Here is a 27,500-nt window from a genome sequence, read left to right as displayed (position 1 = left end):
AAGAATTCACCAGGTCTTATCAATGAAACAGGGGCAGAGGAGCTATCAAATAATGTCCTTTACATCCAAGTAACAGCCAAATTCTTCATTAGCTTTGTAAGTCCAGTGTCTCCTCACGACAAATTCATTTAATTGTCTTGTACTTGACTGATCTATGGCAACGGCAAAAAACATTTACTTCTGCCAACGACTGAGCTGCTTCTCTTTACCAGCTTCTCTTTACCAAGGTTTCCGTGTAGACCCAAAAAAACTGAATCGCACATTCCTCTGCATTTGTTACAATTGCAAAGTTCTCAAAGAGGAAACCTTGTAATTAACACTCATTAAATTGTATACTCGTAATTCTAAGGAAAAAACTTGTGCAGGTGTCCGTCTGTGTAATATTCAGTATATATCTATACATACATAAATATATACAAACACACACACACATATATGTGTGTGTGTTTGCATAATATATATATATATATATATATATATATATATATATTATATTATATAATATATATATATATATATATGTATATATAAAATATATTTTATATGGTAGTTTTCTTTTTACACAATAATCTTCAAACCGTCGGAGGGACTGAAATGAGAACCACTTTCTGAGGTCGAAGCCTGAGATAAACGTGAATATATGGAATACCGCTTTTCCCTCCTCAAGCACAACCAAAAAGATTGCATTTTAGCTTGTAAGTCGGTACTCGCTTGCGCAGAGGTGAGAGACTGCTGTCGTGATGAAAAATAATAACTGGAAAGTCGGCACTTTTCTCCGGAAACTGAAACTTTTCCCAAGAAACTGAAGCATGAGAATCGGATAAAACTTCCAGTGATATGAAGATTCCTCAAAAAGTAATGGGCAGGATGTCTATCCCAAGCGCTTTCGCCTCTATTCTTTCTTATCTTTTTTTTTTTGTTTTTTTGTTTTTTGAGCCTCGACAATGCCTGAATAAAGCGGGAAGCGTTTGGTATAGACTTTCTGCCTATCATTTTCCTGTGGTATTCCCTTACATAGTGAAGCACGTGCATGCACTGTGATTTTTAAGCACACACACACACATATTATATATATATATATATATATATATATATATATATATATATATATATATACATATACATACAGGTAATGCCACCGAGGAAAATGAAAACATGAGAACTGCCGAGATCTTTCGGTCTTAATAAAACCGAAAGATCTCGGCAGTTCTCGTGTTTTCATTTTCCTCTATGGCATTACCTTTATTTATACATAGCATCACGTTTTATATATTTCGTGTTCAAGTTATTCTCTCACACACACACACACACACACACACACACACACACACACATATATATATATATATATATATATATATATATATATATATATTTATATGTCTACCGCAATCTTTTCTTCATTTGCATTAAGTACTAATGCACACATGGCTTCTACAATTCACTGGCGATTCTTCAAGTGATTCCAGGGCACTTTTATTCCCCAAGGAGTGTAAAAGAAAAAAAAATGCTACAATACCGCAGTATTTTTTATTCCTACACCGAAGCAGCTTCAAACATCCCTATGTAGTACTACATAGGGTCTGCTTAAATTCTTCTTACATCCTTGTCTTTTATGAAGACTATATTTGAATGTCAGTTATCTCCATGAAGCAAAACAAGTTTATAGGTGAGAATGGACTATATTTAGAGCATGAATTTTGATCTCAAAATGTTAATTAATTCTGTGTTACTTTATTCCGTGTTGGCTCTTTTCAGAGGCTATACAATCTTTTAGGCTTCAAACAGCTCTACCATAATGCTGGTCTATTTCTTCAGAGGTAAACAGCAATAGCCTTCCTCGCCCTCTTGAAATATTCATGTTATGTTCTCTGAGGAGGTTCATCTCCATTTAACACCAGACCCCGCGAGTCCAAGAAACTACGATAATGACACTCCGTCCGCGTTGATTTTCTGGTAGACAGCCCGAGGTGTGAACATTAAGAATGTAAGTGCTTTTCTTTAAGTACTCTACGAAAATATGAAAAACCAAATGGACAGAATTTTAGTATTTAGGTAACGCATCAACCCCATAATGGGATAAAAACAAACTACTATCATGACTGAAGGGCATACACCTCTGAGAGCGTCTTCAAATTGTAACCTCTTGCCCAAAGGACCCGCGCAATTTTGCTGAATGTCATTTCTATACGATATCAATCACCGTCAAGCTCTCTCTCTCTCTCTCTCTCTCTCTCTCTCTCTCTCTCTCTCTCTCTCTCTCTCTCTCTCTCTCAATGGCTGAAATTGAGTCATAATCACTATCAACTCTCAAGTGGAATACAATTGTATAGATAGGTAAATTTATCAAAATACTTTTGATGACATTAAATGACATTCTAACATTTATTACCTAAATAAATGCACATGTACGGATACCCTATATATATATTATGTATGTATGTGTATATATATATATATATATATATATATATATATATATATATATGTACACACACACACACACACACACACAAATACATATACTAGTTTCAAAGAGAGAGATGAGTAGGGAAATGTAAACTGAAGAGCGTGAGTTGGGTGGCATTGCACCATCATCGGAGATCAAAAGATGAATTCCAAAGGCTTAACTCTGCCAATGATTGAGCAACACCACTTACAGTCGCCGCCGGTCATCCGGACAACCTAAGTGGCCATTCACATCGTGGTGTAAATCCGGACGCTAAACCGGACTGTACGTACTTATATCAATATGGGTGACATGCGGGCACGAAGATTTAATTCGGTCCACATGCAAGTCATTCAATAAGGATTATGGATAAATTAGAAGCAACACGTGTCAAGAAAAAAGGACAAAAATAAATACCGACATCACTCAGGTCTACAGAGCGCAAAACAAGGGAGGACTTCCCAGAGGAGGGTCTAACAACTTATGACATTGATTGAACATCTCAAAGAATAGGACGTGGAAGAAAAAAAATCATAACACATGACTGATGAGTTTCCTACATGACATTGCAATTACAACAGAGGGGCGAAAAGGAAAACTTTCTATTCGTGCCCTACCACATACACTAACAATTTATATGTACATACACACACAAATAAAAATATATATATATATTATTTGCGTGTGAGTTTGCGAGTGAGTCAATGTATGAGTGTGCTAAAGATTGTATAAGAAAATCAACACCTTTCTTGTGGCTGAACTATTGTCTTTTTCCTTCCTTCTTATTCATTCAGCCTTGCAACTGCAGACTAAGTTAACTGAAGCCGTCACTTGACTGCTATAACACTTCTTTGTTTCCAACTTCTAAAGCGGCTACGCAAAAAATATTCTCTCGCCCCAGAGGAAGTTCCTTAACTCCCCCTCCTTGATCATTTTCCTTTCATTGCTAATCACATTTCCCTTTCCCCAACTCAACTCTTCACATGAGCATCTACTACCATCGTTCGCCAATGAACGCCTCTTCTATCTATAATAATTCTATTTGAAACGAGAAATAACAGGCAAGCAGTTAACCTTCTCTCTCCTCGGGACTTTCTTCAATTTCTAGCAACGCACTGGCAAAGTATTTAAGAAATCCTTCATGCAGAAATGTATCCAATAACTCTGTACCTACCAGAACACGAACACACCTCTACCTATAAAATACTTCCAGTTTCTTCTGCATTCAAAAAATCCTAAAAATGACCTCCAGTGCTCTTCTAGAGAGCTGGGCAGACTGACAACCCCAAAGCACAGTCTAATCCATTCTTCTGTCCCTCTAGCTAAACGACATGAACAATAATTCTCTTCCCCGTCACTCGGTTTAAAATATACAATTCTTGATATACTACATTTGTACACTCATTCTGACATATTTCTCAACACCGCAGTAGCTGGTTAGACCTTCACTCTAGATCTTTCTGTCCTAGTGGTTTCTACTTTGTCGTTTATCTCTCCACGACCTGACCATCGTCCTATTAAACACACATATCTCTCATTGTATATCGCCAGTACACAATCCGAGCACGCTCAAAACCTCAAGGCAAAAATTCTTGTCCTGCGAAGTGTTAGGGTATCCATAAACTACTTAAGTACACCCACGCCCCCATGACCAGCCACTGGACGACATGAAAACCAGGCCAAGCAACAATGACATGGTCTCGCGTAAGTTTTACATCTATAGAAACCTACAAGGACATTAACTATACGCGGACCTCAGACCTCTCTACCATAAGGCAAGGCGTATTATTGGATCAAGAAATTGATGCTTCAAGGCCAGCTATGTCTAGATAATGCTACTTATTCCCGGTGCGGTCACAACCAATTACTGAAAGTACGAACAAATGTGGGTACATGGAAACACAAGCGCATACATTATACAAGCATATATATATATATATATATATAAATATATATATATATATATATGTTAATATAATAATAATAACGCATAAATTGACCTAGTAAAAATAGGAACTATTATTCCTATTTTTACTGGCTCAAATGACCATCGATAATTATCGACAGTCATTTTGGCTGCCAATTTCCATAAGGCTTCTATGTTTACTCGGGAACAACGACTCGAAAATATGTTTATATTCGGGATCCTTTTGATATGCGTCTGAAATATTTCCTCTGGCAGATGAAAACACTAATTTCTATTCACTTCGAAACGCAGCACCAGACATCTTAATAAAATTTGCCATCGATGTTCTGAAATTAGTTGTAGGTTTTTTGCTTATTCTATGCAGAGAGAGAGAGAGAGAGAGAGAGAGAGAGAGAGAGAGAGAGAGAGAGAGAGAGAGAGAGAGAGAGAGAGAGCTTATCGAAAAACGATTTTCAGAATCGGAGCGCAAGGTATGTATTGGTCATGTCCGCAGGAGTGCATCAAAATAAAATCGGTAACAATCTCTGATTGATAAGTAGGTTGCGCATTCCGCATTAACCACGATACCGTTTACTGCAGCTGCTCTATTCCAGTCGGCATAGGAATTCCCATTGCATTTTTGGTATCGTAATTTCTTCTTGGACAATTTCGTCTGAAACCGCCTGAAAGAAGTTATATTATTTCTCTCTCTCTCTCTCTCTCTCTCTCTCTCTCTCTCTCTCTCTCTCTCTCTCTCTCTCTCTCGTGCAAATATGCCGCATAATTTGAGGACCTAAACATAAATTCCTCCAAACGTAAGGCAAAGGAATTCGATAAATCTGCGCAATAAAAGAGCCACTCTGGCGAAGTGATTTAGATCTCCGTCTTGAAAGTGTGCTGAGAGAGAGAGAGAGAGAGAGAGAGAGAGAGAGAGAGAGAGAGAGAGAGAGAGAACTGTCTTCTCTGTGATAACTGCAGCGTTATTTTCACTGTTTGTTACATGAAAAGCATTTCCTGTGGAAAACAATCAATTCGCAACCCATCAAAGTGCAGCTGGAATCTCTTCGTCATCAAAATAAGCATCCTTCTAACACACAGACTGATCTTTTGTATATCAATGGGAGGTAAATAACTTTATATCCACCCAAATGTTTAATGCATCAGAAATGCAAGCGCAACCTACAACTTAATATGTCAGTTACATTAGCAAAAAAAATGTAAAAAGCGAGTATGTAAGAAGGGAGTTTACAACTCCACAAGCATTAAATGGCTACGCGTAATCATAACAGAAAGTTTCATGTAAGAGGTACCATTAAGATCAAATCAGTGTCCACTTGTATAAAACTGTGCCATCCCATCAAGACAATTACCTTTCCATTTTCAATGAACAGTTTCCCAGAACGACGTATAATACGATTTTAGTGGTTTACTACTCACTAAAACTAATATAGCCAATCACAAACGGGTAGAATCTAGTGCTGGAAATTTAATGCAGCGTCGTCCACAGGACAAAGATGACTCTTCTGATCACTCCAAAACTCCCCATCGGCCTACTTCCAAGGATGAAATGACACACAAAGGATGTGCGAGATGCCAGATCAAGTGCGGACGCGGGCATCTGAAACGCAAAATGGGACCCTAAGGAGGGAGGGAGATACTCTCCTGGTTGGAGAGAGAGAGAGAGAGAGAGAGAGATCTGCTGATCAAAGAGATTCCACAAGGGCATGTACAGATACGTAGCACATAAGAGGAAGAGATGAATAGACCAATCACCGGACCCTACACAATCATTAGAAATTAATTGCATAGACTTCTTTCTGTTTATGCCCTGTAGTGGGGAGACGCTAACGAAGCAACTTTATCTATGAATTCTGCCTGGCCACTGACTACGTTACCCACTACCCGGGTCAACGTAACCGATTTTTTTATTTAAATTAATTTAGCAATCCGTCAATTAACTGAAATTACATACGCGTAATCCAAAGGGTTGTAGTGCATAATGTATGCATTACGTATCTATATATTATGTATGTGTGTGTAAGTGTGTGTGTTTGTGTGTGTATATATATATATATATATATATATATATATATATATATATATATATATATATATATGCACTCCCCTTAATTAGACTGAATTCGTTTAGAAACCCAAGCAGGAGGTTGCTTGACTATCTCTAAACATTGGAGGATGGCACATATAATAACACGTGGCCACCCCAGCTAAGACAAACGGCTTAGCACCTCACCACAAAATTAAAACTCTCTCTCTCTCTCTCTCTCTCAAAGGGTGGTTCCAGAGGTGCTACATTATGATTTTCATAAGTACTTTGGGATGAGGTGGTTCATATGACACTGTTCTGTTCCAAGCCTTCGTGTGGTAGGTGCCTGGAAGTTCTTGGTAGTCACCCACCCCTATAACAATCGAATCGAACGTGTGAATCGTCACTCATTTCAAGACCGGAGGAACAGCACACCTATGAAATACTCATACACACGAAAGAAATAAAGTCAATTTTCCCTTCATACATACCTAACACACGGATATTCACTATCAACATACTGATGATATGAAAATGAGTTTTATTAAAACTTGCTGTCATTCAAAGTTTTGTAAGTCTATCTACGTGACAGCTCTCAGTGCTGACGCAGAGGGTAATTTGTCCGCCTTCAATCCGACAGCGTTTAATGACAAGAGACTGAGACTGCAAAGCTGAACGAACCTCTGACGCGAATCAGGGGAGGGAACGAAAAGTCCCTCGAAAATGACAAAACCTTCCTCTCCTCCTGAAGTTATTTATCAACCCATCGTCTCTTTACCCAAACCAAATATTTTCCTTTAATATCTACTACCTCGGAATTAATATTTGCAAATATGTTAACCGAAGGGGAATTTTTTAGTTGATAAGAAATTCGTCGGCTCATGAGCGCGAACCACGGAGCCAAGAAATCAGGACGCATAGTGAAGCGCTTTAAACTACATGACTATCACGAGAGGTATAAGCTGTAGGTTAGAGGCGGCGTTAAATTATACCTCTTGTAATAGCTTGTGGTTTGAAGCCCTTCACTGTACGTCCTGATTTCTTGGTTCCGTGGTTCTCGCCCATGAGCCGACTAATTTCTTATCGACTAAAAAATTCGCTTTCGGTTAACATATATGAGAATATCTCAAAAACGAGGCAGAGCGAACCAGATATTAAAGGATTTGTGTAGCTTAATGCATATATATATATATATATATATATATATATATATATATATATATATATATATATATATATATGATATATATATATGTGTATATATATATATATGAGAGAGAGAGAGAGAGAGAGAGAGAGAGAGAGAGGATGATATCAACTTCAGGGGTCGAGACCTGTAAGGTGGCAACGCCACTGGCTAAGGGGAAGATTTGCAAGGTAGGTATCCAGGGACACAAAACCGGCGCAAACCCCTTCCATCCAGGCAACGCTTTCCAGCGCCTTCCGAATCCCAGCATACCCAAACCGTAGACACTGAAGCAAGCAAGAATCGACTGAAAGCAAAGAAGAGCGGAGAACTCATTCTTTATGTACGATACCGAGTGACACACATGAACAGACACTACCCAGCATCAATATTGCAGCAGATATCGAATGGCCCACCATCACCCTCGGGAGCACAACTGACATGCACCTCCTGCCATCCTAAATGAACTTCGTATTCAATATCACGTTCCAAACACGGCCGGATTAAGGGAACCGCGCTTCTGAATCCCCACGTGAAGTGAAAAGGCGAAAATCCCTCTCCTCAACTCCCACTTTCATTTCGCAGTCTTACAGGGAAGGATTTAGACACCATGATGACTTTTTTTTATTAGGTGTTTCTTTTTTAGGAAAGGAAAGGAAACGAAACGAAACGAAAGGGAAATAGGGCATACATCACCACCACGATGATGTTTACCTTGCCACGTTGGATGGAAACCATTGAAACGAAATAACAATCACGATCAATATATCAAGTTTTGAGTAAACAAGAAGAGTGTCTCCTTTAACTTCAATAATAATAATATTAATATTAATAATGCGATGACTGATTTAAAAAGGTCGCCTTTGTGAAGACAAGACCTTATTAAATACGGAAAAAACACAGCAATGTGTCGCTTTCGTTCACAAGTTCTATCGGGGCTGTTAAGACGTAAAACGACATAAAAGAATATGCATTGTTGTTAGTATTCATTGCCAAAAGTCACGCCAGAGTCAAACCATAGGGTAAATAACTTGCTTCGTCTTATGAAGCGCTTCTGTCATATTCCCATACAGTAATTACATATTGTGGCAAAAATAAGTCACATCTGATGCCAAGAAATAGGGCTACCATGCGCATGCTCTCCTGTGGACTGCCAGTATGTATTTAAGTATCGTTCAATGATGTAGAGCAGATATTTCAAATGGGAAGAAATACAACAAGCTAGGAGCAAATACATCGAATAAAAAAATAACAGGAAATATTCATTGTGGCGTTTTCCCCCCGTTCTAATAAGAATATAAGAATATGAGTAACAATGGTCATACACTAAGATTCTAAGTTGCAATTCAGTTCGGCCAACAAAAACTTGGAAAACATTTTCTTTAGAAGCAGAGTGAAAGGTCAAGCACTCGTACGCGGTTAAACGTTGGGCAAATCCTCTCAAATATATTCGCAACTTTAAGGCAGACTGCCTTGTTGCCAGATAAAAATTGCTCTCATACAGGGAAGGAGGGCAGTTGACAGATAGCAGCAATATTGTCTCGGTCCTTATCATTTGCTCCTATACAGCACATAATGACCTTTTGAAGACATTGCTTGTTGCTGCAGGTCATAGACATTTTCGGATCTCTCCGTCTACACCGAAAGATCCGAAGGTTAAGACTAAACGGATAGCGGATATCTTCTTTTAAGAAGATATCATATACTTGACCTATTCTCATCGTTTCGTAACTCTCTCTCTCTCTCTCTCTCTCTCTCTCTCTCTCTCTCTCTCTCTCTCTCTCTCTCTCTTTGCTGAGAAGGGATGGCTCAATGAGTTTAGGTATAAAAAACGTAGCAACATCGCCTGCCCTAAAATAATATGATGCAAAACAGGCAAATTGCATAAAGTAAGCCGACAAGATCTTATGTGCATGCTTGTGAATGTGAGCTCCCTCACGTAAGAAATGCTTTCTCCAGTCTCCCTCTGAAGGCTTGAAACGCCACTAAGTAACAAATATGACCTTGTAACAAGTATAGCCACAGTTAAGTGGCATTTATTTCCAAAAGGATTTCAAAACCGCCTCGCCATCAGTAAAGAGTATCAAGAGGTGAATTATGAGAGAGAGAGAGAGAGAGAGAGAGAGAGAGAGAGAGAGAGAGAGAGAGAGAGAGAGAGAGAGAGAGAGAGAGAGAGTTTATAAAACCAATAATTAAACTTCCACGATATCCCCAATTATTCAATGAAGGTTTCACTGACAAAGAGGAGGCAGACGTTAGTATTTTGATGTTCAATATGTGAAATACAATGATTGATCAAAAGAATAGCTACACAAAAGGCTTTTCCCATTAATAAATGACATCACTGTGCCTAATTCACTAAATATCAGCAAAAACGCATTGTCTATCTATATCCTTATAATTCACGTGTTACAATGGCAGTCCACAGGTAATTAATTAACTCCCGTTTACATGGGCCACCTTCCAGCCCGGGAACATCTACGCTCAACACTGTTCCCGGGAACATCTACTCTGCACTACAGTTAGGTACCTACAATACGCCCATAGGGAAGAGTTACCGTCTCCAACCTCCCTTGTATTACCGTCATTTTTCAAGGTATAAATACTCTAGCAGCGAATATCTACAAAACTCTGAAACTTCCACATATAAATCTTCGGTCAAACGATTCGTCTATAAAAATAACAAGGAATAAAAAGTGAACTATTGCCACACGATAAAATTTCTGGCTGAAACGAAAGTTGAAAAAGAGGTATGTATTGGAGAATATGGGGTAAAATGTACCTAAAATGTAATTTGGACGAACTTCATAAGAAGGAAGAGAAAATGGCACATATGGAGAAAACTGACATAAAATGGGCTAGGGCTAAAACTCCGGAAGTGGCAGGACTATATGAGTTAGAAAAGTTTAAGGGTGGATCGTAAAGTCAGCAGTGTCAGGAGGTAGAAGGAGGAGAATAAATATGAGGTTCAGAGAGGGAAAAAAGACTAGGATGTTGTTGCATCATACACGGTGTACCTGTTATACTACAGGATGCATAGGTAAGTCAAAACGAAAGGGAGAGAGAAGAAGAAAGCAAATAATGGAAAAAAAGGAGAATTGGGGCCAGTATGAAGGGGAGTAATTGCTCTATAGTGAGAAATACACGTGTAATGAGCAAATGATTCTCGAAAAAATATATACAAATGGCAAATCCTGGTTAAAGGAAAGAATATTCTGACAATCAGTTGAAGTTGGAGGACTGAAAAAGGCAGAACTCAAAGTGTTTGTTTATGGGAATTCTTATGAAACACTGTTGAAGATGTGAGGAGGGCAAACTGCAAGGAATTATAAGTGAGATGGTGCAGTACAGTAGTGGGTGTGTGTCTGATGAGAGAGAGGTTCCCAGGTTATAAAGGATATTATCAGTATATCCGAGATAGTGAACAGCAGGATTTTGACAAGAGTAAGATGACAAAAGGATTATTAGGCGAAGAACATTCGTGGAGATGATGAAAAAGATGTGTGGATCAATTGTCTGTTATGAAATAGTAATGTACGAAGTCCGAAAGTAAAGGTACAATGCAGGAAGATGAAAATACGTCTAAAATACAATCTGCTGAGAGCGATTAAAAGCTTTTATAATGAAATCACAGCAAGTGCAAAGGTTACGTACAGCAAGAGGGTGACGGATTTGGTGGTTCATTATCTTTACAGAAGGAGTAATGCGGGAAGTCGGGCAAAGGACAGCAGATAGAGAAGTAAATTGCCATATGAGAAAATGGTTCACGAATGGAGCGTGCAACGGCTGCTGTTTGTAGATGGTACAGTACTGAATGGGAATGTTGGAAAAGAAATTAAAAAAACCGGCAAAATTGTTTGAAAAGAAGAATGTTAATGTATATGTATTAGTAATGTTACAGGGGTAAATGAATACCAAGAAGTTGGAACAATGGATGTTAATACAATTGGTGGAAAAACGGAACCTTTTGGTTTATATAGGTATGTGAAAGTAAATGTAGCAGGGTTAAAGAAGGTAAAGCAAGGATGTTAGTAAGGTGTGCAACTTTTTATGATTGGCATTGGAGAATATATGGTTGAATGAAGTGTTTGTTGACTCAAGTTTAATTGATGGAAGTAAGGTGTTGATACTGAAAGCTGATGTGCAAATGTAGAAGTTAATGATATGTATTGTTTGTGTAGCATGATGATGATGATGATGATGATGAACTCCATAGAAAACGAAGAGACAGAACAGAGGAAGAAAGGAAATATAAAAGGACAAATTTATAAAATAATTTGTATATCTTATAACTAACAGACCCGCGATCTTAACATTAAGATAAATCTTCAAGCCCCAACTGGAAACCAGTAAAAAATTCAATAGAATTGTATATGCATGGAACTGGTGGCATCTACCCTCTGCTACGAGTTAGGCGGAACTGCCACCACTGCCACCGACCCAAGTTGGGCCTCATTACGTCTCAGTTATTCTTCCAACCCATGTTAAACTGCCAGAGGGATGGTTCGGCTTGATAAAAACTGTCCCACCAGGGGCCTTGGATGAGTTATACACAACTTGCTTAGCAGCCACCATTGGACCCAAGGAAAAAAGTCTCCAAAGACCTATGGGCAATATCCTTTAGGCAATAGGAAGTGAATGTGGTTTGGCAATGCCACAGACCATCATTCAGTATTCTATGAACAGATAAGTTTTTCTTGAATGCTAAAGAGGAACTCAGCAGTCTGAGGTCATGTCAAGAACGAGATTGTATTTTTGGACACTTCTTTCTTGACTGGCCTGTGCTAACAAAAAGTCATCTACATCTCGGTCCAAGATGTCAAGTTCTGTTTATATACGCATGCAGCCTTCTGACAGGACAAAGCAACATTTCGTCAGGGTCATCGTCAACAAGGTCTCCCAAAGAAGGCATAGAAAAGGAGAAGAATCCGTCATCATGAATTGAGGCATTTTGTGTCTTTGCAACGATTCCGGGACAAATTCAAAAGCTAGTGACCTACAGCCTTTAGTAAGTTAGACATCATAAGACAGACCAAGTAATTTGCCTACCCTTTTAGCTGAAGCTAAGACTAGCAAAAAGGCTGTCTTCAGGGTCAACAGTCTATCCACAGCCTGTCGCAACAGTTCAAAGGGGGCTCGAGTAAGGCTAGTCAGTACGAGAGTCATATTCCAACTGGAAGACATTAACTCTCTAGGGGAACAGGACTGCTCAAAGCTCTCATCAGTACACATATCTCCTAAGATGTAGTTATGTCCATGTTCTTAATATGTAGAACTAAAGCTAAAGTAGCCCTGTAGCCCTTTTATGGCTGACACAGAATGTGGTTTTTATGTTCTGATTACAACCAGGAAATCAGGTATCTGTTGTATAGAGGTTCTGAGAGGGGAGGTACCTCATCTATGACACCAATTACAGTGGATAGACCACTTTCCATGAAGAGATAGGGACCCTATCCACTGATGATACCTCTCCAGATGAAGTTGACAAAGAGAATTGGGCCAGGGAGGTATCTCTCTTGGTACATCTGACAGCAGCAACAGCAGATCCGGAAACCATTCTGCTTGTGACCATAAGGGATCTATCAGAGTCATCTTGAGATTGAGGGACCTCATCACTCTGTTCAGGACATGACGAATCAGGCAAAATGGGGGAAACATATACACGTCCAGGTTGTTCCATGGATGTTGCAGAGCATCCTCCGCTACTGCAAACGTGTCTGGAACTATACTGAACGATAGACTTCTGGTTTCCTGTTGAATTTTTTAGCGAAGAGGTCTTTTATTGGTCTCCCCCACATTCCAAAAAGCCTGCCTGCAATCTCCTGATGTACTAGAGACCACTCTGTTTCCAGAATCTGTCTCTGTTTGCTTAGTTTGTCGGCCACTACATTCCTTTTGTCTGGAAAGTACCTGGCCATCGGGTCTACTGAGTTGTCTATGGCCCACTGATGTAACTGGACCATTATTAAATGAAGTTGGCGAGAGCCTAATCTCCTCTGCTTGTTAACATAAGCTACTACCACTGTGTTGTCCGAAATCATTACAATAGAGTACCCTGTCACCCTCTTCCTGAAACTGCTGAAGTGCTAGGAAAGCTGCCCTCAATTCCAGCACATTGATGTCCTACTGACTATACTCCCCAGAGGTCAGCTGGTCATCTAGACGAGTTCCCCAACCTTCAAAGAAGCATCTGAGAACAGTAAAAGTCCCGGAGTGGGTGAATTGAGGGGCAGATTGTTGTCGTCCAACTACCACAGCTGAGCTCTACTGACCTCTGACGACAACAAGACTTGTATGTGAGGGGACTCTCTTACTGGAGACCAAAACTCCTTTAATTAATCTCCACCGTAGCAGTCTGAAGTGTAGGCGCCCATGAGGGACAAGTTTCTCCAAAGAAGCAAAGAGGCCTAGAACAACCTGCCAATGTTTTGCTGGTTGTGTTAGTTCAGATAGACATATAACCTCTGAAGTTTCCTCGACTTAGTAGTAGAGCTAGCAAAAGAATAAAGTGAATCCATGATAACTCAACTCTTCGTCGGAAGCAGACAAAACCCTCACATAAAACACGAGACAAAAACTCGGGGAAAACAAAGAACCGGCTTTAAGGAGGAGAGAGAGAACAATATGTCCTCACTCGAAGGTGGTAATAAAAAAAAACTGAGATGTCACAAGGCCCAACTTGGGTTGGTGGCTGTTCCACCTAACTCGTGACAGAGGACAGATGACACCAGTTCATTGCATATACAATTTTATTGAATTTTCTACCAGTTTCCAGCTGGCGCTAGAAAATTGATCTTAATGCTAAGAACCCAGGTTTGTTCTGTGTATGAACAATCTTAATTTGTTCCAACAATTTTACCCTCCTCATCAAGACTCTTCCGGGAACGTTGAGTAGTATATGGACAGATCAGTGTTTTAGATCATTTACGTTGAAGAAAGAAACGAATATGATAGGTTTCTGAGAAGAGTATAGTTCGCATAATTTAAAGAGTACCTAAAAGGTAGTCACTGACGTCTGTTAAGTTAAATAAAAATTACAATAGAAAGTCAATTCTTTGCAAAGAAATCCTCTGAACTTAGTAAAAATGCAACAGGTATTGCATACAATACTCTCAATGAATCCTGCCAATTTCAGCAAGAGCCTCAAAACACAAAGATTTCTATGATCCACCAAAGGCATTCAACCATCAAACGCCTAACAGTCAGATACCAATTATCATAAAATGGCTAATAGATACCAGCCATCAAGCATGTACTTGAAATCCCCCATCTGGGCATGATCCAAACTTCCGCAGAGATATAACAGTCATTACCAGCCTCATTTTTATTTGAAGCAGAAAAGCACTTGACAGATGGACTGAATTTGATCAGGACTACTATCCCATCCTTCGCCCTCTACCTCTCTTTAATTTTTCATTTCTCGTTTTTGTCTTACAATTAGCACTTGCCCTAAATGGAACTTCGAATGACGCAGGATGTTGTTTTCAAGCTCCTTTTGATAAAATATGCAATCAAGGAAGAACAAGAGGTACGTGCAGGTGGGGCAGAATTGCCAGTGTGTGTATAGGGTTCGACAACTGCTGACAAGCCGTCTGTATGTAGGTTCGTGAAGCAAATGATGATGAATAATTCTGCTCCTGAACCATTCTAGTTTGAATGTGGAAGTCGCTACTAACTCATTTCATCCCTGATGTCACACTTTCTTAGAGTAAACCGTTTAAAGTTATATATATATATATATATATATATATATATATATATATATATATATATATATCAACCTTTCTCTTTCAAAAGGGTGCCCCGTAAGGCGAATGGCTACTGTTGACATGGGAACCTAGCAACCCGAAATCTTCCAAATACCATGCAAAAGAGTGTTCTCCGAAGCCTTGACAGTAAGATTAGAACTGTTGAACTTTGATACCGATTCCAGATCCGAAAACGAGAGTTAATAAGGACTCAAATGATGTACATATACAGACACACACATTAAATATAAATATATATATATATATATATATATATATATATATATATATATATATATATCGAGCTACAATGTCCTTTAATATCTAATTCGCTCTACCTCGGAATTAATATATTTTCATATATGCTTAACCGAAGGGGAATTTTTTCTCGATAATAGACTTGCCTCTTGCGGCGGTGTAGTAGGTAAAAGCTTCACTGACGTTCCTAGATTTGAAAGGCTCCATGGGTTCGCGCCCAGGTCCAGGCAAGTCTATTATCGAGAAAAAATTCCCCTTCGGTTAAGCATATATGAAAATATATTAATTCCGAGGTAGAGCGAATTAGATATTAAAGGACATTGTAGCTCGATATATGTATATAATCACGGAAATGTGATATGACTTATATATATATATATATATATATATATATATATATATATATAAATAAGTCTTTTATATATATATATATATATATATATATATGTATATATATATATATATATATATATATATATATATATATATATATATATATATATATACACACATGTGCTCGCGCGGTAGACTTTTCGGAATTAATTCAGCAGCTTTACAAGGATCTATTACTAGGTTTACTGAGGCTGGATATAAATTGTGTGCGCGAGAGAAAGCATCAATAAAGAACATTTTATCCAAATAATCATGCCGACAAATGAAGCACAAAGTTAATAAATAAAAAAAAGAATTCCCATACGAGAGAGAAGAGAGAGAGAGAGAGAGAGAGAGAGAGAGAGAGAGCCCACCCGACATTCACTATTCAATTCACAGAGATAGATAGCTACCTGAAGCGAGAAGGTGAGTTGGAGTTCAATATCGAGGGTCCTGGAGGGAGGCAACGGGATCTCATTAGAGCGGAGAGTCCTCTTCGACGACTGCATCTTCACTGCTAAGGTCACCGAATTCAGGTCACCACCCAAGGGCTGGGTCACCACCAGTCGGGTCACCGTCACATTGCACAGCCTGAAATGGGAAGAAAGCAAAAGTGGTTATTCAATAGTGAATGCTAAATTTTTAAACAAATAAAATGTATCTATGACTTTTCAATTAACAATCTTTTGGTGTTGGGAAATTAAACTAGAGAGTGTTGCCAATAAAGGTGATGATGACACTATCTGCAGTAGCTGTTTGCAGTAGTAATCTATTTAACATACTTAGACAAAATACATTTGGAAACACTTTCATGAAAATGAGGAGTACAGAATGAGTGTGACACTTGAGAGATGACGGCGACCGTTGTGTATTACATTAAATGGGTTCTGCAATGACCGATGTTTACATACTACAGTGCAAGAATAAAACGATCACATTTCATTTGTAAAACACAATGGAAGAGAATTTTGTCATGATATCTGAAAAAATACGATAACGAAAGACAACTGAAAAATATACAACAAAAGCTACACAACAAGTTGTTACTACAGACCCAAATGTCCTAAAATAAACTCGGAAGTATACCTGAAGTTTATGGACATCTGGGAATAAAAGGCACTTGCCCAAAATCTGCGATCCACTCGCTAGTCAATGACCCGTTCTGTGAAAGTATAATGCATCTCAAAAATCCAAGAATCAAGGATCATGGCATCAAGTTTCTTTTGAGAGACGTTTGTCGTCTTTACCTGGTAACACAAGGCGTGTGATGCAGACGGCGGGGGCGAGCACGCCCGCTGATGACGAGCCGGGTTGGCCTTCTGGGAGCACTGGCAACTTGGTTTTTGTTCCATGCCGTTAAAGATCCGGCGGAGGGGCTGCTGCTGAGGCATGGCGCAGTTGCGCTCCCACTCCCGTATAGGTTGCGGAGCCCTAAAGGGTCGAGGGGTGAGGGGGGCTCCGGCGAGGAGGAACACAGGGATGGCACTGGCGACGTGGGAGGGGCTAAGTTGCGGCTGTACGAAGAATTGTTGTCTTCTGGACCTGCGAAGGACCTCGGTCGCCTGCCCAACCAAGCCCCCAACTGCCTCGCGGGGCTTGACGACGAAACCCTCCAAACAGCCCCTAAGGACCTTCGGGGACTACGATCAGCTCTGGGAGCTCGAGAATCGGGCCGCGTTGGGCTTCGGCCTCCGCTGCTGTTTCCGCCCACGAGGGCGGTGATGCTCGCCCGCTTCCTCAAATGGTCATTTCTGTCCCTGCCACGATGGAGGCTGCCGTCGTTCTGGGGGAAGAGGGCCTCCGGGGCATGACCCGCGGCCACGGGAGGCGTGGCGGGCGTGACTGACCAAGAACAACTACGTGGAAATCCCCCAGCCATGGCAGGGGAAGTCGAGACCACGCCTTCACATGGGGCACGCACCATCACTCCCACATCAAAGACACAGCAAAACCCATATTACAATATTTGACACAATCTAAATATATAGTTCAACAACGTTCAAGAAAAGTATCCTTTTTATTGCTAAAAGAAGGTGGAATTTCTATGCAATCAAGAGATCACACACATCATCGTCATCAACAACTATTTCAACGCACGCAAACTGACTTCGTATATAACGTCTTCATTTCCCAAATCAAATAAATAAATGTCAGCTGTTTGAAATTCTGTTCTTTGGCTTTAGCAACACACTCTGAAAAAAAGAAAACTCAAATAATGAAAACAATTTCCTTGTGTGATGAAAAAATAATGATCGAAGTGGTTTCTGTCATGATTTAATTTCAATCCAAACTGTGCTTGGGGCCATTAATCAGGCAACCACTGGTCGAATAATGTACCTGAAAACCCAAACCCAAACACACACACACACACATACACACTTACAGATACATAAACCTAGATCTCAACCAAGTATTATACACCTACACAAAAATACCATCCCATCTCAAAAACCTCAACCTTCCCTTCCCCCACCTCTGTACAAACATCAATGCAAACTACTTGAAGTTTTGGGTTTCTGGGAAAAAAAATTCACACATAAATATCGGATTTCAGAATGTAAACTGATACCAAATACGTTGGCTAAGACATTCAGAAAACTTGGTAAAAGTTTCCACCCTTGAAAATATTGAGTTGTACTTATCTCGGTGGATGAACCTATAATCATGTTCTTAAAAACCTAATCATTGATCGAGGAACAGGAAATAACATTTTGTCTTTTATATCATTAATAAATAAATCTGCCTTCAAATATGAAATCACTGAATGATCGATTTACAGCTATAAACAAAGAGATTTTAAAGCATAGGAAAAACCATCAGTAAAGTATTCTCCCAGACTTCAAATAAAATTAACTTTCGTCATCACTTTCGATAACAATCAGAGCTCAGGGTTATTTGTGCCGATCCACCGGCTGTCATGAAAGCTGGGGTTAGCTCGACACACGGCAGAGAAACTTCAAGCCAACGAAACCTAGATAGAGGGTTCCTAAGTCCCCTCATATATTTGACCGGTAAAAAGATTAACTAAAATATGAGCTTCCCGTAATTCTCACAATTTAAAAAACTTCTGTTTAACTATAAAAGAATGATTCCTCATGACCTTATGGTTCACGACAAAAAATTGAATTCACCAGAAATTGTAAGAAAATGTCTCAGAGGCATTAACGTATTTCGCTATGAATCGCCGAGAGACTCCTCTGTTCAAGTACCAATCACCACAGATCTACACGTTTTTCCAAACAGGGAGATCCTGGGCAACCAATGTTCCTATTTTCACTTTGTTTTAATAGTGTCCGAAAATACCTGAGATAATGCTTACAAGTGTCTAAAGTAATCCGCTTAGTTCTTTAACGTCATTTTATTTTTTCATAATATCTGGTATGCAACTTTACTTGACTCTCATTTTAATCAGCTTCATTTGGTGTTGAGCAATAACAATGCAAAGCACATATTCGTCAAATTTGTAAAGAAACTTTTTATACAATAAAAACGAGAATAATAGTAACATTTGACCAGCTTACCATCCTAAAAATTAGGGACATACAAAAATAAAGGCAATAGGCAGACCACGAAAAAAAATAAAATCATCCCACGGTTGCCTATGATACGGTTAGATCGAACCTCTCCAACCAAGTGGATAGAACTGAAAAGTTCTCCCTTGGCTTCAGGTTTTGTTCCCTTCGAGATGGCCAATGATAGCTGAATTTCATTATCGGTTCCTAGAAAATATCCCAATCTTGTTTGGTAACGCCAAGTCACATTCAAATGCTTTTAGATTATTGAAATTCTAAAGGCTGAACATTTCTTGACAGGAGTCCTTATTTCACAACCCCCGACACAGAATTCACTTCCTTTATTCCTCCACAGCAAAAGTAAATTCTTGTCTGCACTTACTTATACAACTTAAAACCTTTGCTGTATACCTTCTCTTATAACTATTTAACTTTTACGATGAACTGTCATACGTCAAAAATCTACTTTATGACAATGGATTTTCTTACACCTTACAGTTTTACTGAAACATACAAAAGGAAAAATTATTAACGGACTCATTGCTGGCCTTGTAACAAGGTTCAATAACATTGTCTCGAAAGAATGGTTTTCTTTTCTTTTCTTTTTCTTTACCCATGCCTGAGAGCAGACAACTTTAAAAGAAGCAACCATCTCAAAATACATCTTTTGGGAATTTCATCAGGTTTCGTTGGAAGATGTTTTCCTCTCATTATACCCGTATGAACAAATGTTTCGGAAGTTTAAACTAAGGATTCAGATTAATTCTGTTCGGGTGTCATTTCTAAGCGCTATCACTGCAATGCATCATATATCAGAGATGCATTACCTAACGTGACTGTCATAATACTTCGGTCGGTCTCCAAGACTTCTGGTCGGAACCACCACCAGCAGCCAACGGAGAACTTGCCTGACCACAACAGAGGCAATTTTCCAGCACCAACAGATGCCCCCCCCCCCCCCCAACCCCCCCTTTTATGAATATCTTTTCAATCAACTTGTATATTTGGTTTTGATTCTATCTCCGCGCTTTAAAGCGCTTTTGTTCCAAATTTTCGCACGTGTGAGTTTTGTGAGGTCATTTTCTCTTTTATGTATTATCTTGTACGCTTTACTTAGAATAAAATTTACTAATATGGAGGTTTATGCGTTATATTCATGTAAATGTTTTTTACTTTTTCTTTTAGGCCACGATGATGGAAATTGATTTTCCTGTATACGTCCCAAACTAAAACAAGAACAAATATTCTTGTATATGATGCGTGTCTGCATATTCAGCTGGAGGATGAATTTCTTTGTTTACACCGGGAAACCTTGATGTTCGCTTCTATCGCTATGGGTTTCATGCCCCGGGGTATGACAGGATATCTTCGTTCTAACTGGAATTGATCAAGATAAGGCACTTACACACACAGTCAGTCAGAGTGAAAAAGAGAGAGATGATAGTGAAGAGAAATAAAGAAGTAATAGTACCGAGGTCAAACGTTTTTAATTATATTAAAGTTAAGAAAGGGACAACATGAAATCAGTTAATCAAGTAACTTTTTGTTTACGTAAAAATCGGATTAAGGTCAAATAATGACATTTATCTTGTAAAGATTAAACAACGGAAGAGCATTCCTACTATTACCGTAAAATAAAAGAAATGATGTACAAAAAGGCACGCGCATATTCGTGGGGAATCTTTTACAACATCAAAATATTCAGCTGCGGTATGTTTTGCACTTTGCTATTTCTCTCTGTGGAGGACTTGTGCGCACACCATTGGAAACAGTTGGGAATGTTTTACGCTGATAAACATGTTAACAACAGACAGATGCTGCTTTTCATACAACTACAAGCTAATACGTTGTGCACTCAATAAATAATGGTCAAATACATTTATTTGTCTATTTAAATCATGTTTAATAGAATGTATTGGGAGATAAGAGTTATTCAAACGAGCCACTCTCTCTCTCTCTCTCTCTCTCTCTCTCTCTCTCTCTCTCTCTCTCTCTCTCTCTCTCTCGATGTAGAAAGAACTTTTGATGGTAAAGTTTCTGGAAAAGAGCCGGTTCAGCAGAGAAGACTTATCTACAGTTTTGAGTGAACGGGGAATCCGATTATCAATATAAAACTCTATCATAGCCGAAGCAAACTATGAGGATTGAGGAAGAAATAAGCCCACATTTTATTTCGTTAAGAGCCGCTATCTCGGCAACAGATACTAAGCCCATTTTACACAAAAGCGCTCGGTAAAGCTTTAGCTTGAGATTATGATCACAAAGGAAGTCCTCTACAAACTCCACGGCGGTAGAACTCCCCGTTTCATTCGTCTTCAGCGAACCGAATCCATTCGTGACTGGATTAGATGGCATCAAATCCTCATCGATGCGCAAAAGAAAAACTAAGTTGTGATGATTGTCCCAGAAAGTGTCTACTTTCAAACTGCTTATTCCTGTGAACACATGTCAGCCTTCGTCTGTGTCTGTCAGTGCGATAGCAAATATCCTTCAGAACACAGAAGCAGAGCGTTCACTGAATGAACCTTCAGACGATGAACGTTTGGTGAATCCAGGTTCAGAAGTGGCGTGGAAATGGAATCTTTATCGAAAAGGCTTTTACAGATTTTCAACCAAATCCGTTCATCACCTCCTGCTATAACACGGGGATAGTATATTTAAGAGAAATAACCATACCACTGGCGTTACAGTCTTCAACAATCTTTTCATAATATGCTAAAAAAAAATTTCCGCCAAATCATTTACAGCAATGTCTAATATAACAACTCAAACTAATAAAACCAATAGAACTGTAGTAATTACTCGGTTTGACCAAAAACGATATCGAGTGTAATAAGAGAAAACTGAAGATGCTCTCCAATCTCCGAGTCTCGTTATCAAAACAAAATAAAAACTCAAAACTTTCCAGACAAATAAAGACACTTTAATTTATGGAACCCCTAGAAAAAACTTGGTCAGAAACTTTGATTCATAAAATTATTTCCACAATTAAGAAGACATTCCCCACCCACTCTTCGCCGCCTCTCTCTCTCTCTCTCTCTCTCTCTCTCTCTCTCTCTCTCTCTCTCTCTCTCTCTCTCTCATTTATTCAACCGTAAATACATGAACATTTTTATGGGTTTTCACTCCCATTAAATAACTTCCAACGGCACAGTTCCTTTCCACTGATTTCCCCCATTCCCTACTCTCTCTCTCTCTCTCTCTCTCTCTCTCTCTCTCTCTCTCTCTCTCTCTCTCTCTCTCTCTCTCTCAGAAGATAAACGCTTACCTCCCATGCAATTCGAAATAGAGCTTTTGTAGTGTATACACACAAAAACGTGCGCATATACATAAAACAAGAAATAACCGCAAACATCTTCATTTATTCCAATATACGGATACAGGAACACACAAATACACACGCTTAGTATCCCAAAGCATTCATACAAAATTTGTCCATTTTAGGAGAGAGAGAGAGAGAGAGAGAGAGAGAGAGAGAGAGAGAGAGAGACACACACACACAAAATAAAATATAAAAAGAACACAACGCTCCATATTAACATGCCATTCCCTCCCTGGCCCCCATCCCCCCAACCCGCCTTCCGATAGGCATAAATGAAAAATGAGGAACATTACTAGCGCTTGACAAATTTTCAATCGACGCCAGAGAGAGCAAAGCTGGAAGAGACTCGGAAAGACAATCCCTATTTCATCTGTCACCCGCACCTGGGTACCACCACACTCACTCGGGGCGGAAGGAAGGTCATTCCTGTTCCAAAATAATCAAGTCAAATCCAGAATCGATACCTAATCGATTATTGTTTGCAAACATTTATTTTCCCTCACTAAACACATAAGTATAAATAAATAAATAAATAAATAATTTAATAATATATATATATATATATATATACATATATATATATATACATATATATGTGTGTGTGTATGTACTACATATATCATATATACATATATATACTGTATATGTATGATATGTATCTATATACATACGTATGTATATGTTGGCAATCTTCCACATGACAACATAATGAATAAGTAAATTGACAAAAACGATGCCGAAAGAGAAAAAAGGGTGAAAATGCATGTAAACGTGTAAAATAATAAAAATTAATACATATGTAAAAAATATATATATAATAGTGGAGGAATATAGGAATCCAATCGAAAGAAGGAAGCGCGGCGCTCATAACAAGAACTTAATTAGGACTGTTGAAATCGCAACGAAACACTTGCTGGGAAACTTCCCTGTGCTCTTGGAAGAGCGCAGTGAAAGAAAGCCTTCGGGCTCTACGCAGTGACATCCTTATTGGCGATGACGCTCTGCAGAAGGCGTAGAGCGCACCGACTAACCAGTTTCATACACAGCTTTACAGAGGTTTCCGACAGAAGGAAGAAGGTATTGGGGGAAGCCCAGACATAATCGCTTCAAAGGAAGGTCTAAACTACATCTAGCACTCCTGAAAGAACAGAAGTACCTCTTCGCGGACCTTCAACTACAAAAGTGATAAAATTAATATCATGTTTACAGATAAAAGAAGCTTGACGAACACGAAATAAAAATCTTTAAGCGACATTGAATGATAAGTACGTTCAGTACTTCGTTGAAAGGGCTTTGTAAAAGGGACCACCAAATGTAAACAAAGTGTTCCTATGAACAGCGAAACACGGATGGAGGAAGCACGGGGCAAGATCGGCCAAACTGTCAAGTTTCACGTTCAGCCCCTTAGCCCGCTCAAGAACCCAGAGCGCTGCCCTCTAGGACACCACATTCTAATTTTATATTTCTGGGCTCAGTTCGTGTCGCTGCGCGAAATATCCTTTAATCCATTATTTCTAAGGTAAATGTACTAACACATACCAGAGAATAAATAAAATAAAGAAAAGGTCAGTACAACTGACTCGCTCACCCTCCAAGAGGGTGTCGGTATGAACACTATGGCGAGTGAGACCACTACCACGAACCGCTTGCCAATAGAAATCTCCCACTACAAAATCCCCACTAGAGGGGAGCCGACCCACAGAGTGGGCAGCAACTACTACTACTCCATCCCATGCTGCCGACTGCTGCGCCTCTGGTGGACATCCTTTTCAGTTAGCGCACTGTAGATACACGTGCCCTTTTTTGCTCTGTGTTTTTGTGCCCTTTTTTCTGGATTTATTCGTCATGGAGCGTACAGCCATCGCAGCAGCTAAGTGAACCCTCTTACGCCGGAGCCCTAAAAATCAAAACGTCTCCCGTATGCCGGGCCTGGTTTGGAGTGAGCGCGGAAGTGGAAAAATAATTTTTTTTCAAAAAAATTACAGCGCGCGTACTTTTGAAGATTAAGAGTTCATTTTTGGCTCCTTTTTTTGTCATTGCCTGAAGTTTAGAATGCAACCATCAGAATGAAAAATAATATCATTATCATATGTAAATAATGCGATATATGGTAGCGAAAAAAAAAAATTCATACATAATTGTATTCAAATCACGCTGTGCAGAAAACGGTCAAAGCTAACGAGTTAATTTTTTTGCGTTGTATTGTACACTAAATTGCGATCATTTTGATATATAATACATTGTAAAACAATAAAAGCAACACCGGAAAAATATTATCACAAAATGATGTACGAATTCGTAACGAGCGGACGTAAAAAAATGTTATTTTCAAATTCACCGTATTCTAAATAATGTTCTAGAGCTTCCAATTTGTTCAAAATTAAGACAAATGATTGAATATTACGATACTGTAAGAGTTTTAGATTAGAAATTGCAGATTTTCTTGACCATTCGGACGAGTTAAATTTGACCGAATGTCGAAATTTTGAATATATATAATTTTTTCATATGCACATATTTCGAAGATGGAAAAAGCTACAACCTTCAATTATTTTTTATTGTATTTTTCATGAATTTGCGCACATTTTGATATATGAAACTCTATAACAAAAGGCTAATATGAAAAGGAGCAAATATTAGGATAATGCCATGTACGTATTTCGGAGACTTGCGGCCGCGAATCAGCGCGCGGAGTGAAGGTATATTTTTCAAAAATTCACCATAAATCACAATATTGTTTTAGAGACTTCAAATTTGTTTCAAAATGAAGAAAATGACGGAATATTACTATGGCCGTAAGAGTTTTAGCTTACAATTGCGTTTTTTCAACTATTTCGGTAGAGTCAAATTTGACCGAACGTGGTTTTTTTTCTATTTATCGTGATTTATATGCAAATATTTCGAAAAAAAGAGAAAAGCTACAACCTTCAATCATTTTTAGTTGTATTCTACATGAAATTGCGCACATTTTCATATATAAAACTTTATGTAACAGCTAATTTTAAATGGTGCAAACATTTCGACAATCGCACACAAAAATTCTGATTTTTTCGGAAGAGTTACCGCGCGAACGTAATTTTTTTTTTTTCATAAATTCACCATAAATCGAAATATTGTGCTAGAGACTTCCAAGTCGTTGCAAAATGAAGGTAAATGATTGAATATTACTAGAATATAAGAGTTTTAGCTTACAATTGCGTTTTTCGACCATTTCGGTAGAGTCAAAGTTGACCGAAAGTTGAAATCTTTGCACTTAACGTTATTTATATGAAAATATTCCAATACTGATAAAAGCTACAACCATGGGTTGTTTTTTGTTGTATTGTGCATGAAATTGCGCACATTTCCATATATAAAACTTTATGTAACGGCAAATTTAAAAGGGTGCAAACATTAGGACAATCGCACGAAAAATTTATCGGAAGAGTTATCGCACGAACGTAAGGAAAAAGTTTTTTCATAAATTCACCATAAATCGAAATATTGTGCTAGAGACGTCCAATTTGTTGCAAAATTAAGGCAAATGATTGAATATTACTATAATATAAGAATTTTAGCTTACAATTGCGTTTCTCGACCATTTCTGTAGAGTCAAAGTGACCGACGGTTGAAATTTTTTGCACTTATCGTTATTTATATGAAAATATTTCAAAATTTTATAAAAGCTACAATCCCATGAGTATTTTTAGTTGTATTGTGCATGAAATTGCGCACATTTTCATATATAATACGTCATGTAAAGGATAATTTAAAATGGTGCAATAATTATGTCAAAGTGACGAAATAATTTCCGAGATGTGTCACTGATACTTTTTAGTGCGATAAGAAAGAAATTCGCGCTTGCGCGCCTGCGTAGCGATTGTAAACAAAACAACGCCTTGATCCGTGAACTCCCCCCAGCATCCCCAAGGCACGTGATACAAAAGTTTTCGGCTGGTAGGCCTATAAGTATTTTTCTGCGAATTTTTAAAAAAACTTTTTTGAGCCGACGTATGATACGTCCAATCGGCATACGGGAGACATTTTGACTCGACGTTTAATACGTCCAATCGGCGTAAGAGGGTTAAGTAATCAGTGATTATTGCTATTTGGTTTTTCCGGCCTTGAGTCAGTATTTACCATTTTTTAGGTATAAATACGAGCTCTAGGTCGGAAGCATGGCAGCATTGTTCTGCCTCGTGGCGGGTGTTCGGGTTAGTTCTTGGTCTTCCATACCAGAACCTTCCCTTATTTCGTTACGCTCTATTATTAGTTATCCATTTTATGTTAAGGGTACAGCCTACGAGGTTTATGTCATGCATGCATGTCTTTTTCACCTTGCGTAGGCATCTTCCATCCAGACCCTAGCCACAGCTCTTAGTATCGGCCCCAGCTAGCTTTGAGTGGTAGACTTTCTTTCGAGTTAGTCGTACACTCCTGGATTTTTTCTCCTACTGTTTTATTTTCTTTCTTTACGTTTAGTGATTTTGATTTATTATGTCTTATGTTAGTGTACGGCGTCTGGCTTCGCGTAGCCTAGGTTATGTTCTACTATGCTTCCGCTCTTCAGTTCGGTTGCTTCTCTATAGCATCTCTCTGATTAGTCGGTTGTTTTATCCTAGGGGGGGGCTGTAATTGTTTCATTTGTATTACATGTTACAGCTCCGTGGTCACTCCGTGATCACGGAGCAGCCAGACGCCTGTCCAGTCACCTTCCTTCTCCC

General features: G+C 38.8%; 1 protein-coding gene across 14 annotated transcripts in view; it reads right to left on the bottom strand.

Moving 5' to 3' along the window:
• LOC135223632 (phosphofurin acidic cluster sorting protein 2-like) overlaps window positions 1–27,500 on the bottom strand; it is a 250,623-nt gene that overhangs the window by 142,546 nt on the left and 80,577 nt on the right. For all 14 annotated transcript variants that reach the window (XM_064262247.1, XM_064262249.1, XM_064262252.1 and 11 more), the window contains exons 2-3: window positions 17,211–18,155; window positions 16,377–16,554 (exon numbers count right to left, since the gene is read on the bottom strand). In XM_064262247.1, coding sequence (XP_064118317.1) covers window positions 16,377–16,554; window positions 17,211–17,887 — 855 coding nt within the window. In that variant the 5' untranslated portion in view covers window positions 17,888–18,155. The remainder of the gene's footprint in view (window positions 1–16,376; window positions 16,555–17,210; window positions 18,156–27,500) is intronic.

This window comes from Macrobrachium nipponense, chromosome 10 (genome assembly GCF_015104395.2).
Source record: "Macrobrachium nipponense isolate FS-2020 chromosome 10, ASM1510439v2, whole genome shotgun sequence".
In the NCBI taxonomy this organism is placed as follows: domain Eukaryota; kingdom Metazoa; phylum Arthropoda; class Malacostraca; order Decapoda; family Palaemonidae; genus Macrobrachium; species Macrobrachium nipponense.
The sequence above is the reverse complement of the archived record's forward strand: the minus strand, read 5'-3'. Positions and strand labels throughout refer to the sequence as shown.